Source organism: Apiospora marii (assembly GCF_038362585.1).
Source record: "Apiospora marii strain CBS 49790 chromosome Unknown utg000014l_segment0_segment0, whole genome shotgun sequence".
In the NCBI taxonomy this organism is placed as follows: Eukaryota; Fungi; Ascomycota; class Sordariomycetes; order Amphisphaeriales; family Apiosporaceae; genus Apiospora; species Apiospora marii.
In genome coordinates, this window is record NW_027117385.1 from 328,673 (window position 1) to 343,688 (window position 15,016).

Here is a 15,016-nt window from a genome sequence, read left to right on the forward strand (position 1 = left end):
CTGATGAGTCTCTATTAATGTTTGCGGCAACCCATGTTACATCTGCACGCGCCAAGACCCGTCGAAGTAGTGCTTCACCAGCCCATCTTTAGGCGTGAGCCAGCGGTAGCTGCCCGAATGAGACTGTCCGGATCCAAACGCGTTGATGGGATAGACCAGGACGTCCCCGAACAGCCTTGGCTCTTGCAGGCATGAAAGGGCCGTCAGGTTGGCCAAGCCCTCATGCCGTCTGAGATATCGCCAGATCGTCTCCGTCCATGCCCGGGGGCCGGTGGCCGTCCAGATCTCCTCGTCGGTAAACTGCAGCGATTCTAGTGTCGTGTTGTGGACCCTTGTCAGGTTCTCCAGCTGGACGAAGACGTAATCCAACATATCTTGCAAAAGCGGATGACCGGGTGCTGCTGCTATGGTCCACTGCTGGAACTGGATCGGGTAGAAGAAGTATCGTGGGAGCTTTCCGTCCCGTTGGTCCCACTCGAATCCGATAAGGAGTCTGGCATGCGGTTGGTAGGCGTCGGGGATCCATTGGTCGATAGGCTTGAGGGCTCTGGTGTCTAGGTCGCTGTACACGCCACCGGCTGCGGCAAGCACCAGATAGCGCAGCAAGTCGGACTTGAGGGCGGGGTTCTGAAGGGCCTCGTAGGTTTCAAGGTACTCGGGTCGGTCCGCGTAGTGCAGTTGGATGAACTCGCGGGCGTCGTCAATGCCAAGGCGGATGTAAGTGTGATGCGGGTTTTGGCGGAGCCAGGAGCGGACGTGGGTTTCACGGCGTATCCCCGTCGCCGGTATGGACTCGGGCATGGGGAGCTGTATCTGCCAGATCCTCTGGGGGATCTGCGAAGTTCTCAAGTTGGCCCTTTGCGGTGGATCTGGAGGCGGCGAGAAAAACAGAGGAGGCTCCCATTTCAGCGAAGCCCAGGATGCAAGGCACATGAGGACTAGGAGAACCAGGATTTGGCCATTGCGACTCTTGAAGGGGGCGAAGATGTACCTGATTCCACGTCTCCAGTATGCCGAGCTGATGGTTGAGATGCGCATTGGAGCGCCTGGCGGAAGCAAAGGCGTCGCCGACGAACGGAAGGTTGCTCGAAGAACCGCTCGTATCTTGGTGTAGATCAGGGTGGCAGGAGGAGGGATTGCGACGAGATGCGCAGCTTAGGAAGGACGGCTGAAGCCTATGTTGGACGCCGTCTCCTGTCTACCGCAGACTGGGCATTTGGCAAACATGAGCCCACGCGAATTTCCAATCAAGTGCACAGGACTGCATTCACTGTGACGCTGTGAAGGAAGGCACACCCGACTTAGAACGTCCCCCGGAGAAGTGGGCCCCCTGCTGGTCCCCTCCATAGAATGTCTTCCGATTGATGGACCAAACATTGAATGCAATTCAATAATGAACAAGCGCGCATCAATTGTTTATGATAGGAACGTTGTAAATTATGCTTCTTTTTATGTATCTATCACCAGTTGATCTATATATATCCCAATGCGATGGTGTGAGGGTGGTTCATGTGCAATTGAGCCGCATGCGCTAACGTGGTTCTTCTCCAATGCACCCACCTGCCACCCACCCCCAAGCTGATCTGATCCTGTCCAAGATTGACTTTTTTGGGTCAATAGTTCGCATCGCCATGCGCATCTACTGCGGCTACTACCCTACTACTATCTAGAGCAATCAGATACTCCTGACCCCTGCTCGTCTCAATTCAATGGCGAGGCACCGCTCGTTTCAAGGTTCCTATGCTGAACGACTGGTGGTGGGGTAAGTTTGTATTCAAATGAGCTCACCGCTCCCACCTGCTTCATCCATCGTGTCCCAGTCCTTTCACGCAACTCTCACTTTCAGTCCTTGCTACATAGATCACCATACCAAACATCGTCATCGTTTTGCAACCACGACCAACCATGGGGAATGACCAAAAAGACTTCGTGGCACTGGCCATGTTCCAGCTGCCCACGCCATCGTCCGACCAGGAATTGACGCCGTTGGACCTGGTAATGCCAAGAGTCTACGGCACCCGCTGGATTCTCTGCTTCCCTCTATCGTCAGAAGCTGACACGAAACAAGTGTTGGTCAGCCCTTTTACCCCGTACGACGACCCATGGTCATGTCCTTACTGATCCTCTCCCAGATTTGAGAATTTGCGTGCAGGGTTGGCGCACACTATCCATGCTGTCCCATGGATCGCCGGGAACATTGTGGGTACCCCATGGCCGCTATCTTGGCGCCAGTAGCCATTTGTCGGCATCCTTGCTGACTTGAATATAGGGGTCTGGTCCCGGCCAAGACAGAGTTCAGATTGTGGGCTCGTCCCAAGGTGGTGTTGCGATTGGGTCCGTACCGTTTAAAGAACACGACAATGTAGAACGCACACTGACAAGGCCAACAGCTGCAAAGATCTGGCCAAGGACATGCCGTCGTATGCCGACTTGAAAGCGCAGGGGTTTCCCCTCGACAAGTTCTCGACAGCCCAACTGTCCCCCCTCGGCGTCATGCCAGAGCCGCCCTCGCCCGTCATGGCGGCCCAGGCCAACTTCATCGAGGGCGGACTCTTGCTTACCGTTGCCTTCCACCACTCTGCAGGTGATGCCACGGCCCTCGAGACCATCCTCGGCATTTGGGCCCAGAACACGGCGGCTGTCGCAAGTGACAGCAAGGCTTTTGCCTCCCCCGACGCCCGGTCCACCGACCGGAGTGCCCTGATGCAGGGCACACCGCCCGCGTCCATGGACGGCTTCCCCGAGTACCTTCTCAAGCCCGACGAGAAGCAGCCAACGGTGCCAGCCGACGAAAATGCGCCACCGCCGGCTGCTTTCCAGATGCCGCCTATGCAGTGTCGCATCTTGTACTTCTCCGGGGCCAAGCTCGCAGAGCTGAAGCAGGAGGCCGCCGCCTATTCGACCAACGATGCCATGAGCGCCTTTCTCTGGTGCCAGATGACGGCGGCCCGCAACCCCTCTTCTGACGTGGACGGTAAAGTATCGGCTTTCGCCTACGCCGTCAACATCCGCAGCCGCACGAGCCCGCCGCTGCCGCCGACCTATCTGGGCAACGGCTCCATGCCCAGCATGACGGACCGGCTTCCGGTGTCGGAGCTCCTGGCCAGCGGAGGAGGATTGAAGCGCGCCGCCGCCGCCATACGCACGTCGCTGCAGCGGTACGACACGCCGAGCCGGGTCTCGGAGACGTTGGGGCTGCTCGGGTCGCGGGCCGACCCGGCCGACTACAAGCTGACGTTCAACGCCTTCCTGGGGCCCGACATCGTGTCGACGTCCTGGGCCGACATCAAGGTCTACGCGCAGAGCTGGGGTCGCGACTTGGGATCCCCCGAGGGGTTCCGGATGCCCGGCGAGGGGGCCGATGGCATTGTTATGATCATGCCGCGGCGGCCCGGCGACGACGGGCTGGAGGTTCTGGTGGGGCTGGAGCTAGGGGCCATGGGCCGGTTCTTGGAGGGTGCCGAGTTTCGGCGGTTCGCCGAGGTTCGGTGCTAGTGGTGGTCGCGAGAGCTGAATTTACTGAAGCATAGTATGTTGCATAATGATACACCCTTTTTATGAGACGTTATAGTTCTATACCTAACTCAGAACTATCTTCTGGAACCGTGACTGATTGTTGGAGACATGATTGCCTGGTTTGAGGTCCTGGAGCAAAACGGGATGTTTCGTTAGGGATGCATGTCCTCTCCAACCAATATGGTCATCCAGCAGGATGATATGGCGTCTTTCTTTGTATATAGACCGCCAATGAGACACTTTCTTTCACATACGACCATATCCTGCTGAATACTAGGGATCCCGTCCGCTCTCCCATATATAAGCAGCAGAGAGCCGAATTAGTACTAGGGTCGGTGACGACCTGGGAATCCTCGGTGTTGTATGTTTTTTGCCTTGTTGAACACCCTCTATATACGCTGTCGTGCCTCGCAGTGTCTTGGGCTCCTAGTCTTGGGCTCCTAGTCTGTAGGCAAGTACAAACTCATAGGCCCATGATAGTCAGTAGATCGCAGGTGAAACAGAGATACAGGAAAGCTAGCAACACGGCGTCGGAGCCGCGGCATGGGCTTATTGGGACTTTGGATCGATGGAAGGTAGGTTGTTGAACCATTGTACTATTGTATCATCCGCATAGCAGCCTCCCTCCAGAATACATATTTTTATGGAATATTCCATGTCCGTCAGCGCTTCAGTATCGTCAATGCCCGCAAACAAAACAAGCAAACAAAGACAGTCATGCCAATTCCAACATCAAAGAGGACAAAGAGTTATTCGAACCAGCGGGGCCAGCCTGGTATGAACCGGCCAGAAAAGAGATCAAAGAGAGAGCAGCCTATTGTTTGCAAATTCCTAGCCATCGCGTTTGAGCCATAGTGGCCAGCATTAGCATGCTGTTCTTGTAATTAATTCCGTGGATAAGTTTACGTACTCGTCATTGGTGTTCTAGGTTTTGTTTCCCATTTCCAAGTGCGACTGGTTTCGCATACTTGCAGAGCCGCATAACTACCCATCGGATAATGCGCTGGTGTATTGCCTCAGCAGTACTGACGAACCATGACTTCAACCCCGGGCCCCGATGACATGAACGTAGACAACCGTTCCGACAGTCCTGTCGGCGTGTCGGCCGACGAGATGTCAGGCCTTAGCCTGAGGCCTTACAACACTAGTAACATGATTGACTACAACGCCCAGCGAAGCGATAACGGCAGCAAGGCGAGTCCCGGCAGTCCCGTTGGCGCGACGGCCGACGAGATGTCGGGCCTAAGCCTGGAACCCTACAACACGAGCAGCATGATCGACTACAACGCCGCGCAGGGAAGCGAAAAGGGGGGCTCCCAGACCAGCGACGTCGCCTGGGACCGACTGCAAGACGTCAAGACCTACTTCACCAACGCGGGCCTCAAGTTCCGGAGGCCGATCGCGGTGGGCAACCACGGCGGCACCGTGCTCTTCGACAAGTTCGACCAGGATGAAGACGGCGGCGAGGTGCTGGCCAAGAGCCTGGTGGTCAAGTACGCGCTCGACACCGAAGAGGACGCGTCGACGAGCAACGACGCGGACCTCGAGAACGAGATGGGCTGGCTCCGGAAGATGCACTACGCCGAGCACATCATCCAGACCGACCCCGCGTACTGGAGCTTGTGGGACGACGACAAGGACAACGCCGGGGCCGGCCAGCTGCTGAAGAAGCCGGTCATCGTCATGGAGTATTTGGAACACGGCACGCTGGAGCAGCTCATCAAACGTTTCAAGTTTGTTGATCTTCGCATCCCTGACCGTATGATATGGTACTTTGCCTTGTGCTGTAGGTGCTTTTCCCTTTCTTTCTTTACCCGCTCCCGCATCCCTCGCCGCAGCCGTAACCCCCTGCATCCCCTTTTCTTGGACGACCAGAAACTGACAGGGACGTGTGTGATTATATGAACAGTGGTCCGGGCTTGTACAGCCATGGGCTACCGGGACCAGTTCGTCGGCGTAGATAAGACCAAGAGAGAACACGTGTCGAAAACGCCGGGGGCCGCCGGGCCCCCACCGCCGAGCGGCCTGGCGCAGGACTCGATGAAGGGGGCCAACGTGCTCATCGGCCAGCTGATACCCGGGGACAAGGAGCACGAGATCACCCCGCTCCTCAAGCTCATCGACTTCGGACGCGGCGTAGAGTACAAAGCCGACGACCCGGCCAACGCGGACTTCAAGGAGAACACCGGGCTTACGCACAACCTGGACGGTGTAGGCTTTGTAAGTTTTTCCTTCCTCTTCTTTATCTGTAGAAGAACTCCAGAGGGCCATCCATCGACTAACAAGCGCGGGGGAAAAAAGATATTGACCGATATGATCCAACGGGGTGCGGAGTATTACACGGGCACGACCAGGTGGAAGACGGAACCGAACGCCATTTTCAACTCTATGGACTTCGAGACCGACGCGGACCGCAAATTGTTGGAAAACCCCCTCGTCGACCGGCAGCTCCGCGACATGATCGCCTACTTCCGCGCCCGCTCCGCGTGGGCCTTTCCCGACCTGGTCGAGGCCCGCTCGATGTGCATCGCCGGCATCCGGGCCAGCATGAAGTCGACGAACCCCATCGACTCGGACGCGTCCCTGCGGCTGCTGGTGCAACGGCTCGTCTTCAATGCCGATGAGGAGGCTATGATCTTCGACTACCTTTTCGAGGATGAAACGTTGGAGCAGGAGGATCAGAGGAGGGCACAAGAGGAGATTGATCGCGGCGAGAGGGTGTAATCTATGTCAATTTGAGAGTTCTATAACCAGTCGGCCTGCTCACTCCAGTGCTCTATTGTAAATACTTCTTCAGTCTCTGTAGCAGTGTGTTAGCTCCCACTTCTACGTCACACATTTAAAGGGAATCACTTACCTCCCACCTCTTCTCCTCCGCCTTGTCGGCGTCACTGATGGTGTCGAGGGACATGTTGATGGTGCGCATCTTGTCCTGCTGCACCCATTGAATGTACTGGGTCCGGGTTTAGTCACGGGTGATAAGACAGGGCTGGCCTGGGAGAAAGGAAATCGACTCACGCTCTCGATCGAGGTCGGTACTATGTACCTGATGACTGTGACTGGTCTCGTCTGGCCTATCCGGTGTACTCTGTCCACCGCTTGCGCTTCGGCCATTGGGTTCCAGTGGGGCTCCAGGAGATGCACGTACTGTGCTGTGGTGAAGTCGACGCTTAGTGAACATTGCAATGGTCAGCGTTGTTCTATTGGTTCGTAGGGGATTTGTGGTTTACCCTTCTCCTGCGCTTCCAATAGTAGCCAACATAACGGTACACTCATCATCCTCATCAAAGGCCTTCATCGCATTGGAACGACCTTGGAGGCTGGTCTGGCCGTCGATTCGTTGGCAGCTGAAGCCCCTTGACTGGAGGGCTTGTTGGGTCAAGTCTAGCATCTTGGTCCACGCAGAGAAAACAACACTATCGAAATAGTCAGTGGGTAGGTATCCTTGCTGTTTTGGCGGAGCCGAAAAAATACCTCTTGGGAGGCCGTTGCCCCTGGAAGCCCGTCTTATGCTGCTGAATGTTGGCTACCAGTGCTTCAATTTTGGCTGAAGCTGGGACGTTTGCATCATTCGAGGTGTAGATGGCGGACCCATGGTTCTCCTGGGCAAGACAGGCCTTGCATGACCCTTGGCTGCTGGATGGAGATGTGAGGTCATCGTATTCTTCCCCGCATACATCACAGTACGTGGTTGAATCCAAGATTGTAGTGTTGCCCGCATCATCCCAATCGCCTCGTCTCCAGGTTTCGATGGCCTTTGGTGACAAAAGCTGACTGTGGTCGCAGATGCGTCTCAGCGTGGTGATGTATGCCAGGACATCGCCGTGCTTCGTAGTTTGGCCCCGAGATGCATGTCTGTTTGTAGAAGCCCCTGTCACCTTGTCCTGAATGATCTTCTTGAAAAAATCGTACATCTTCTGGTCACTGGGAAATAATCTAACATCTTGGATAATGTCCGAACGTTCTGGCAGCGGGTTGGAGAGGTTGACCGTTGCCTTTGTCCGTCGGAAACAAGTCGAGAGGATGAGACATCTTAGTCTGTCAAGCGAAAGCGTATCGTTCTTATAGAAAGGCTTCGCTATCCAACGATCAAATTCACTCTTGTCCTGGAATGGATCGACTTTCAGGAAGCTTAGTAGTGATCCATAATCGTCGAGTGAGTTCTGGACAGGCGTCCCCGTCAGACACCAGCGGTATCTTGCTTGGACATTGCAGCAAGCCTGGAAAATTTGGGATTGCCGGTTCCGGATATGGTGTGCTATGGGACTGTAAGCCAGGTTTTTGAGACTCCATCGACTCATGCTTACCCTCATCCAGTGCCAAGCGTAGCCATGCATGTGAATACAGCGGGCCGTTCAGGGTGCACTCGGATCGCAAAGTGTCGTAAGTTGTGAGGACAATGTCGAATCCTTCAAAGGTGCCGCCATGTTGGCTTCTGTTGGCCCCATGGTAGAGCAGCAATCTCACTCTGCCATTGTGTATATGCCTATTGGATAATGGGTTTTAGTGGTTCCATGTTCGTTGTTGGAATAGAGATATCTTACCTTATTGATTGCGTTTCCCACGCGCTTATAACTGTGTCGGTATATCTGTGAGTCTTTCTGCTTGGTTGAATAGGGTTGCAACCCTGGACTTACCTGACTTGGGAGCGACGATCAACGTTGATGAAGCCATTTCCTTGGGATCCGTCTTTTGATGATGATCCAGTGAAGAGCATATCAGAGCCAGCAGACTGAGACTCTTTCCCAGACCCATATCCTATGAATAAAATGTTAGATGTTATCCACCCTCAAAGACAATAAAAATGAAATCCTACGTCTGCTATAATTCCCCCGGTCAAAATGCCCGGAATGCGAGTGGAGAGACCGGTGATCCGATGACGATATCTAGAGTTCCAGGGTTAGTAGACGCATCACTTGGACGATACGAGGATTGTTTCACAGTATCTGATCGGGTTCGTTCTGATCCCGAACCCAGAGAAGAGGGAACTGCTCGCTTTCAATGACGCCGGACTCTCGTTCCACCATCATGCTGAGAGCCTTCAGTTGGTGCCTACTCAAGATTAGCTTTGTTTACGCTGACATGGAGATTGAAAGTGGGTTTTCATACGGCATGAGAGGTGTCTTCAGACGAGGACTGGGTGAGATGTCGGATATGGCATTGCCAACAGTGACATTAGCATCATCAAACAATCTCAAGAGTCGCGCCTTGGCTGTGTCATCTAGCTGCTTCGAGCGCAATTTCTGGTCGTCATCTTCGATAACCAGGTCTTCGAGATTCGGCATACTTCCCCCGGGAAGAACAAGATATTGCGGGTTGAAATACTCGAGAGCAGGATCGCGCTCCGATGCTGACGGGTGTTGTAAGAACAAATCAGCCCCTGAAAGGAGGCGGCCCACAGCTTGTCCATCCTCTTTGGACCCCTCTATCACAATTCTGAGGTTGTACTCGGAAGTTGAACCAGATACTGCACCCTTACTCTTCTTGGGTTTTCCCGGCGGCGCTGGTTCCTCGACCGGAGACATATGTGCTTTGAGCCTGATCGAGACAGAATCCATGAGTTCGCACAAGGTGGGCATGTTGAGTAGACCAAGATATTTGTCAGTCGCCTCGTCATGTATTTTCAGGAAGGTCCCGCAACTGTCCAATCTGGCTGCAACTGAAGACATCCGCTCGTTACCGCTCGCGAAGCATGTTGGGGTTGTAATGATCTTAGTAATTGTCAGATAGCCATCGTAGTGACAAAATCTGTACGGATTTTTACTCACCACACCAAAGCACGTATCAATCGTCGTCTCGCCTTCTGAGCCCGTCTTTATGTCGGAGCTTTCTTCTGCGCTTTCCGGGCAAGGTGAAGTACGAATTCCCGACCTATCAGGCTCTTTCACTGCTAGAGTTGACGCGGGGTAATGAGGTGTGAGTGTTTGTAGGTCATTGACGGTGGCCACTTCGACGAAACTTGTAGAGATCGGTTGGAAACTGGGTACGTTGAAAAACTGGTCAAATTCAGTTGTTTGTCCTCCAATGGACTGAAATGACGCGTTGAGATTGCAAGAGATTGAATCATTCGTAAAGTTATACTGCATGGGATCTTCAAGAGGATCCAATACACAATGCACAGATGGCGGTTCAATTTGCGTGGAGAATTGTCCAGGAAATGCAGGATTGTAGGCCTCCAATTGGTTTGAGTACCCATATAGCAGATCTGAGCTGCTGTCCCGATGCTGTTGAGCTTCATCAAAGAACCCCGTATAGCTCAGAGACTCCATAAAGCCCTGATGAGGCAGAGAGTCGATTTTCGAATGTCCAATTGTTGGCCATGGGGATGGTGATCCGAATAGATCTGATAATGATGGGAGGACTCTTGAATCAACTGACTGGTGGGTGGCAGTTTCTTGGTCTGCCAAGGAATTCTCACGGTGAATCCTCTTCAAGTCATGGCCAGCATCCCAGCCGGAGCTGTCCGCTTGTCGCTTCCCCAATATCTTGTCATCGGACATTGTCGGTACTAGACAAGCGAAAATGAACTGGGCGAGAGCTGTGGCATGGGCTTGGGCATGTGTGAAATATAGAAAAGCAGCCCCGAAGAAGGTACATAGATGCGAAAGGATTCTGTGGCAATGCAAGTGCACTCTGATCGGTGTCTCATAGCCCCCTCCGGGGCTGACACGCCACCACCAAAAGTCACCTGTACCGCCACTGCGGTCTGCCTAGTCAAGTACCATAATGCAGGAAAAGCTTCAAGGGTTTATTTCGCATTATGCTTCTGTCTACAAATGAATCGTTCTGGAAAAGATGGTCCAACCATTTTATTCTAGACAGTTTCGATTGAATAACATTCGCCCCCGCCTGTTACTTAATATAGGTTGGGTAGTAATTATTAAGAATGCATTTGATTACTGTTCTGTATTAGGAACGAAGCTCAATACATGTAATTGGTCATCATAAGTCGGGAAGTTGAGGCTGTGCCTGCATGCATCGGAAATGGCGGTCAGGCATAGCCACCGCCGAGGCAGACCAGGAAAAGCTCGAATGCAGCAACACTCACCTAGATAGTTTTTTAATCAATATGACTGTCTCGCAATTTCCTAACTTCACTTACCATTTCCTCGATGACTGATGATCATATCCTCTTAGCAACTCGAAGGCAGGTACGCGAAGACAGCATGGCGTTGGCTTCCAACGAGCGGATCGCCGCCGCTTTCGAGCGGGCAAAACACAAATTCCTGGTGGAGCTGAAAGACGACAAGATCCGCCAGGAAATCCAGACAGCCACAGTTGACCAAGTCTATAAGGTTATAGCTGATATCCAACAAGAACAAGGTATACTTATCTGTTTCTTTTATTTCGTTTTTCTTTACTTTGAATTTTGTTGTCCTCTCGATATACACCGAATATCCCACGGAAACCAATGACTCACCGTATGCAGGTTCAAAAGGGCATCTGCGTGACCTGCAGAAGATATCGCCCTACCTTGATTGCATCAAGGAGTACGCAGCAGTAATCGAGGTTTTCGCGCAAGTGAAACCGGACGTTATTGCCTTGATTTGGGGCCCAATCAAGCTTTTGCTTCAATGGACCAGTGTCATGCTCCGCTCCTTCGACGCAATCACCAAAACACTAGGGGAGATTGGCGAGCTATTGCCCGAGTTCAAGCGCGTAAATGCGCTGTTCGGTGAGCATGCTATATTGAAGGAGGTGCTAGTCTTATTCTTCCAGGATATATTGGTAAGCAACCCTCAGTGTTTATTATGTCATATCATAGCGGTCACTCCACACGATCCAGTAGTCACTTCTCATTACCCCTGTGCTCCGAGGGTTGCATGCTTCGTTCATTCCCTTTTCCATTTGCTCGTAAAGCAAGGATAAACCATCTGTCCGTCTTTAGGCATCCTGTCCACTCCAAGAATCTCCAGTAGCACTAACGCTGAGTGTCGGTAGGACTTCTACCAGGTGTGCATGAAGTTCTTTCAAATGCCTCGTAAGTGGCGTCACTCACGTATCCTACCAACAAGCAATTCTAAACAACATACTTTTCCAGGCTGGAAAACCCTATTTCAAGCACTTTGGCCCACGCACTACGACAAGGTCAAAGTTGTCATTTCACACATCAATCGTCATACGCGTCTTCTGCGGAACGAAGTGCGCCTAGAACACATTGAACGTGAGCATGAGGTGCGGGTGCGAGCTATGAAGCATTTCGAAGAAGAAACGCGGCGACGACAACATGAGGAGTTCCACCGCATCAAAACTGACCTGTCACCTAAACTATACATCGAGAGGTATCTTGATCTACAAGGGCGTGTCTGCAGGGGGACCGAGGAGTGGCTTTTGGAGGACCCGACATTCCAGAAATGGAGGGATATGTCTTCGATCCCATCGGATATCCTATGGCTACAAGGCATCCCTGGTGCAGGTATGTTCAACTCCTTGCTTCCCACATACATTGGAAGCTTTCCCCTGTGTTTATGAGTTTTTGTACTCATGGCTTCGTCGTGTCACCAGGAAAAACGTTCATGGCAAGCAGCGTCGCCAAAGCCCTTTCGCTGAGGGCCCCCACGAGAAAAGCCATTGTATTTCTCAGCTACAACGACAATCCTCGAGCAACTGCAAGTTCCGTCCTTCAATCCTTCGTCTTTCAGGTTGTCTCCGATGACTACGACCTGCAAACGGTTGTGTGCCAGTCTTGGACTGCGGAAACAAACCAGAGTCTTGAAGGCACCACGAATTTTCTCTCGACCATCCTTGCTTGTGCAGGGCCAACATATCTTATCCTAGACGGGCTGGACGAGATGGAGAGGATAGAACGTTCTCTGCTTTTAGATCAGCTCATCTTGGTATTAGAATCATCGAACGAGACGAGGCTCTTCATCAGCAGTCGACCGGAAGCAGATCTGGTAGCGAAACTGAATAAGAGAGCGACTGATCTGCCAATCAACAAGCAGAATACTCCTGGTATTGAAGCATTCGTTCATGACTCGATGAGGTCATGGTTTGCAAGACGCGGGTTTTGGCCTGAAGAAAAGGCCGAAATTGGAGCTTGCTTAAAGCCACTGGCATCTAAAGCAAAAGGTATCGAAGCCTAACTTATAAATGGAATGGGGTTTATCGCTGACAGAATTGATCAGGAATGTTCCTCTATGCTAGCATCGTGCTCAGCAGCGTTGAAGACCTTGATCATATCGAGGACATTCGTCAAGAGCTCACAGTGTTACCAGAAACACTGGAAGATGCGTGAGTATTTACCGAGTTCTAAAATCTTATAGACCGAGTGACTAACGATATCTAGTTATGGCAGGATTCTGCAGAGAATCAATGAGTCAAAGTCTACTGCGCGCAGGGAAAAGGCACGTGCAATCCTTGGATGGATTGCCTGCGCCCCAACACCCCTCACGGTTCAGGAGATACAACAAGCGCTCAGCATCGATGTGGAAAGACCATCGAAATCAGGTCGATTGTTTGGGAGTCTCGACATAGTTGAGATTTGTGGCCCAATTGTGGAAGTTGTCGACGAATACGCCCGTTTTGTCCACTTCACTGTCAAAGAGTTCGTACAGCCCCTACGACCTATGTTCCTTGCGAATACCTCCGAATATGCTAACCTTGGAGTAGGTATTTGTTCAGTCCGCAAGTCAAAGGCTTCATACAAATGGATCTGGCTAAACTCGACCTCGCGAGCCGTTGCATCACTTATCTTTGTCAACATCACCACGACTTGGACTTGTCAGATGATCAGTTCTACGAGAACATTCTAAACGGCATCTACGTACTGAACTGGTTCGCCTCCAACATGTGGGACCACTTAACGCAGGCTTATCTCGAGGAGACTGAAGCTGAAGAGGTAGCCACAGAAGCAGTGGCAGCGCAACTTGAAAACCTACTCGTTACGAGGAAAAACCATTCTTCACCCACCATTGACGACGAAGACGTGTCATCACTCTATGAAGCGCTCTCAGAATGCTACCCAGAGCTGGATAGCTTCCTACATCGTACAAAGGAATTTCGTCGAGTCACGGGGTCATCCGAGCACCGAATGGCTTTGGACGCTCCTTGGATGGAATTAGATCCGTTGACCACGTCAAGAGTCTCATCCCGATTTTATATCGGCCTGGCGTCACTTCCGTCCCGCAACGAGGAAGAGTTGAACTCTAATCACACGAGGATACGACGGTGGTACGGTACGCAGCCTTACAAATGCGGCCTTCTTAACTGCTCTTTTCATCGGACAGGCTTTGAGGACGTTCAGCAAAGACGCTCCCACGAGAAGCACCATGAAAAGCCGTGGAAGTGTGGCATTCCCGGTTGCGAGTTCGAAGAAGGTGGCTTCCTGTCCAAGAAGATGCGAGACGACCACCTCGAACGCGCGCACAAGACCACCGCCCGGGCACCTTCTCTGGTCCGCACGAACACAGACGAGACAGGACTGATTCTGGTGGACCTCGCCAAAGAAGGACTCATTGACAGTATTAGGAAGATTTTCCCTAAAGATATCGATATAAACAAACCTCCAACTACCACATGGTTCTTGGAGTTCTGCAGCGCAGCCGCCTTCTCTGGGTCAGCTCCATTGCTCAAGTTTTGTGTTTCGAAATGCATTAAGAGCGAAATGGATGCAGGGTCTTTTAGTACTATGTTTAGCAGGAGGGAGTTCGTTAAAGCCCTTGTTACCCCAAGTACACTCGACTCGTTCAAAGAGTTCATCAGTCACCCTGTTGACCTACCGGAGAAAAGATGGCAATTCTTCATTTTTAGCTACCTCTCTCTTTTTCCCAACTTGCTTATCCCAGATGCTCAGCCTCACTTTGAGCATTGGTTGGATGGTTGGGTAAAGGGTTTTGCAAAGCTCGAAGAAGAATCGCAGCACTTTGTACTCTCTAAGATGGTGAGGGCCACGAACAACGACAACCGCAAAGAGGAGCTTCTCCTACAATTCCTAAGTCGTACCGTCCCATTAACAAATTTGTGCAAGGACGGGGAAAGCAGAGTGCTTCTTCTTGTGGCACGTACCACGCGTTCTTGTAGACTCGCAGAATACTTACTTGATAACGGCGCATATGTGAACTACAAAGAGGGGAATTCTGGGACGTGGACACCACTTTTTGCAGCCGTTAGCGAGGATTCTGCACGGGCTGCAGCATTGACGAAGCTCTTGCTCCTCCATGGAGCCGATCAAAAATATACAAGGGTTGCGAAAACAGGTAGTAAGGGCAATTGGATCGGACAGAGGCTGGTGTTGCGAGATCAGAAGGGTGCCAAGAACATCAAGAAATGGCTTGGCATGACGTGGAATGAGTTGGTTGCAGATGTTCAGAGACAGCGAGAAATCGGCGGTAAAACGTGAATACACAAGCGACATAAGATAGTGTTTCATAGCGCAAGGGTCTGGACATGGTTATACACTTTGTAGTTAGTCTTTTCATCGGGCTTGTCGTTTGCCCTTTTGCTCACCGCGGGAAACCCCCTTTCTATAAGACTGTTGAAGTGCTACAAGTTGATGTGT

General features: G+C 52.0%; 5 protein-coding genes across 5 annotated transcripts; 3 read left to right on the top strand and 2 right to left on the bottom strand.

The window, feature by feature from the left end:
- Positions 1 to 36: 36 nt before the first annotated feature.
- On the bottom strand, positions 37 to 1,038 carry PG985_016290 (glycosyltransferase family 32; the record flags this gene model as incomplete). The annotated part of the gene is made up of 1 exon (XM_066836056.1): positions 37 to 1,038. The coding sequence occupies one exon, from the start codon at positions 1,036 to 1,038 to the stop codon at positions 37 to 39; it is 1,002 nt and encodes a 333-aa protein (XP_066676072.1).
- An 867-nt stretch (positions 1,039 to 1,905) lies between these two features.
- PG985_016291 (uncharacterized protein) lies at positions 1,906 to 3,495 on the top strand (the record flags this gene model as incomplete). Its single annotated transcript, XM_066836057.1, has 4 exons — positions 1,906 to 2,090; positions 2,133 to 2,199; positions 2,270 to 2,334; positions 2,391 to 3,495. The coding sequence occupies 4 exons, from the start codon at positions 1,906 to 1,908 to the stop codon at positions 3,493 to 3,495; spliced, it is 1,422 nt and encodes a 473-aa protein (XP_066676073.1).
- Positions 3,496 to 4,551: 1,056 nt separating this feature from the next.
- Positions 4,552 to 6,240, top strand: PG985_016292 (uncharacterized protein; the record flags this gene model as incomplete). Its single annotated transcript, XM_066836058.1, has 2 exons — positions 4,552 to 5,302; positions 5,426 to 6,240. The coding sequence occupies 2 exons, from the start codon at positions 4,552 to 4,554 to the stop codon at positions 6,238 to 6,240; spliced, it is 1,566 nt and encodes a 521-aa protein (XP_066676074.1).
- Positions 6,241 to 6,292: 52 nt separating this feature from the next.
- Positions 6,293 to 10,016, bottom strand: PG985_016293 (uncharacterized protein; the record flags this gene model as incomplete). The annotated part of the gene is made up of 11 exons (XM_066836059.1): positions 6,293 to 6,316; positions 6,374 to 6,469; positions 6,563 to 6,668; positions 6,747 to 6,932; positions 6,991 to 7,774; positions 7,824 to 8,002; positions 8,061 to 8,091; positions 8,154 to 8,274; positions 8,490 to 8,568; positions 8,626 to 9,227; positions 9,285 to 10,016. The coding sequence occupies 11 exons, from the start codon at positions 10,014 to 10,016 to the stop codon at positions 6,293 to 6,295; spliced, it is 2,940 nt and encodes a 979-aa protein (XP_066676075.1).
- A 651-nt stretch (positions 10,017 to 10,667) lies between these two features.
- On the top strand, positions 10,668 to 14,857 carry PG985_016294 (uncharacterized protein; the record flags this gene model as incomplete). Its single annotated transcript, XM_066836060.1, has 7 exons — positions 10,668 to 10,839; positions 10,946 to 11,244; positions 11,458 to 11,932; positions 12,022 to 12,588; positions 12,645 to 12,750; positions 12,806 to 13,063; positions 13,129 to 14,857. Coding segments are annotated over 7 exons (3,606 nt in total), but the record flags the coding sequence as incomplete, so codon positions are not given.
- Between the last annotated feature and the right edge of the window lie 159 nt (positions 14,858 to 15,016).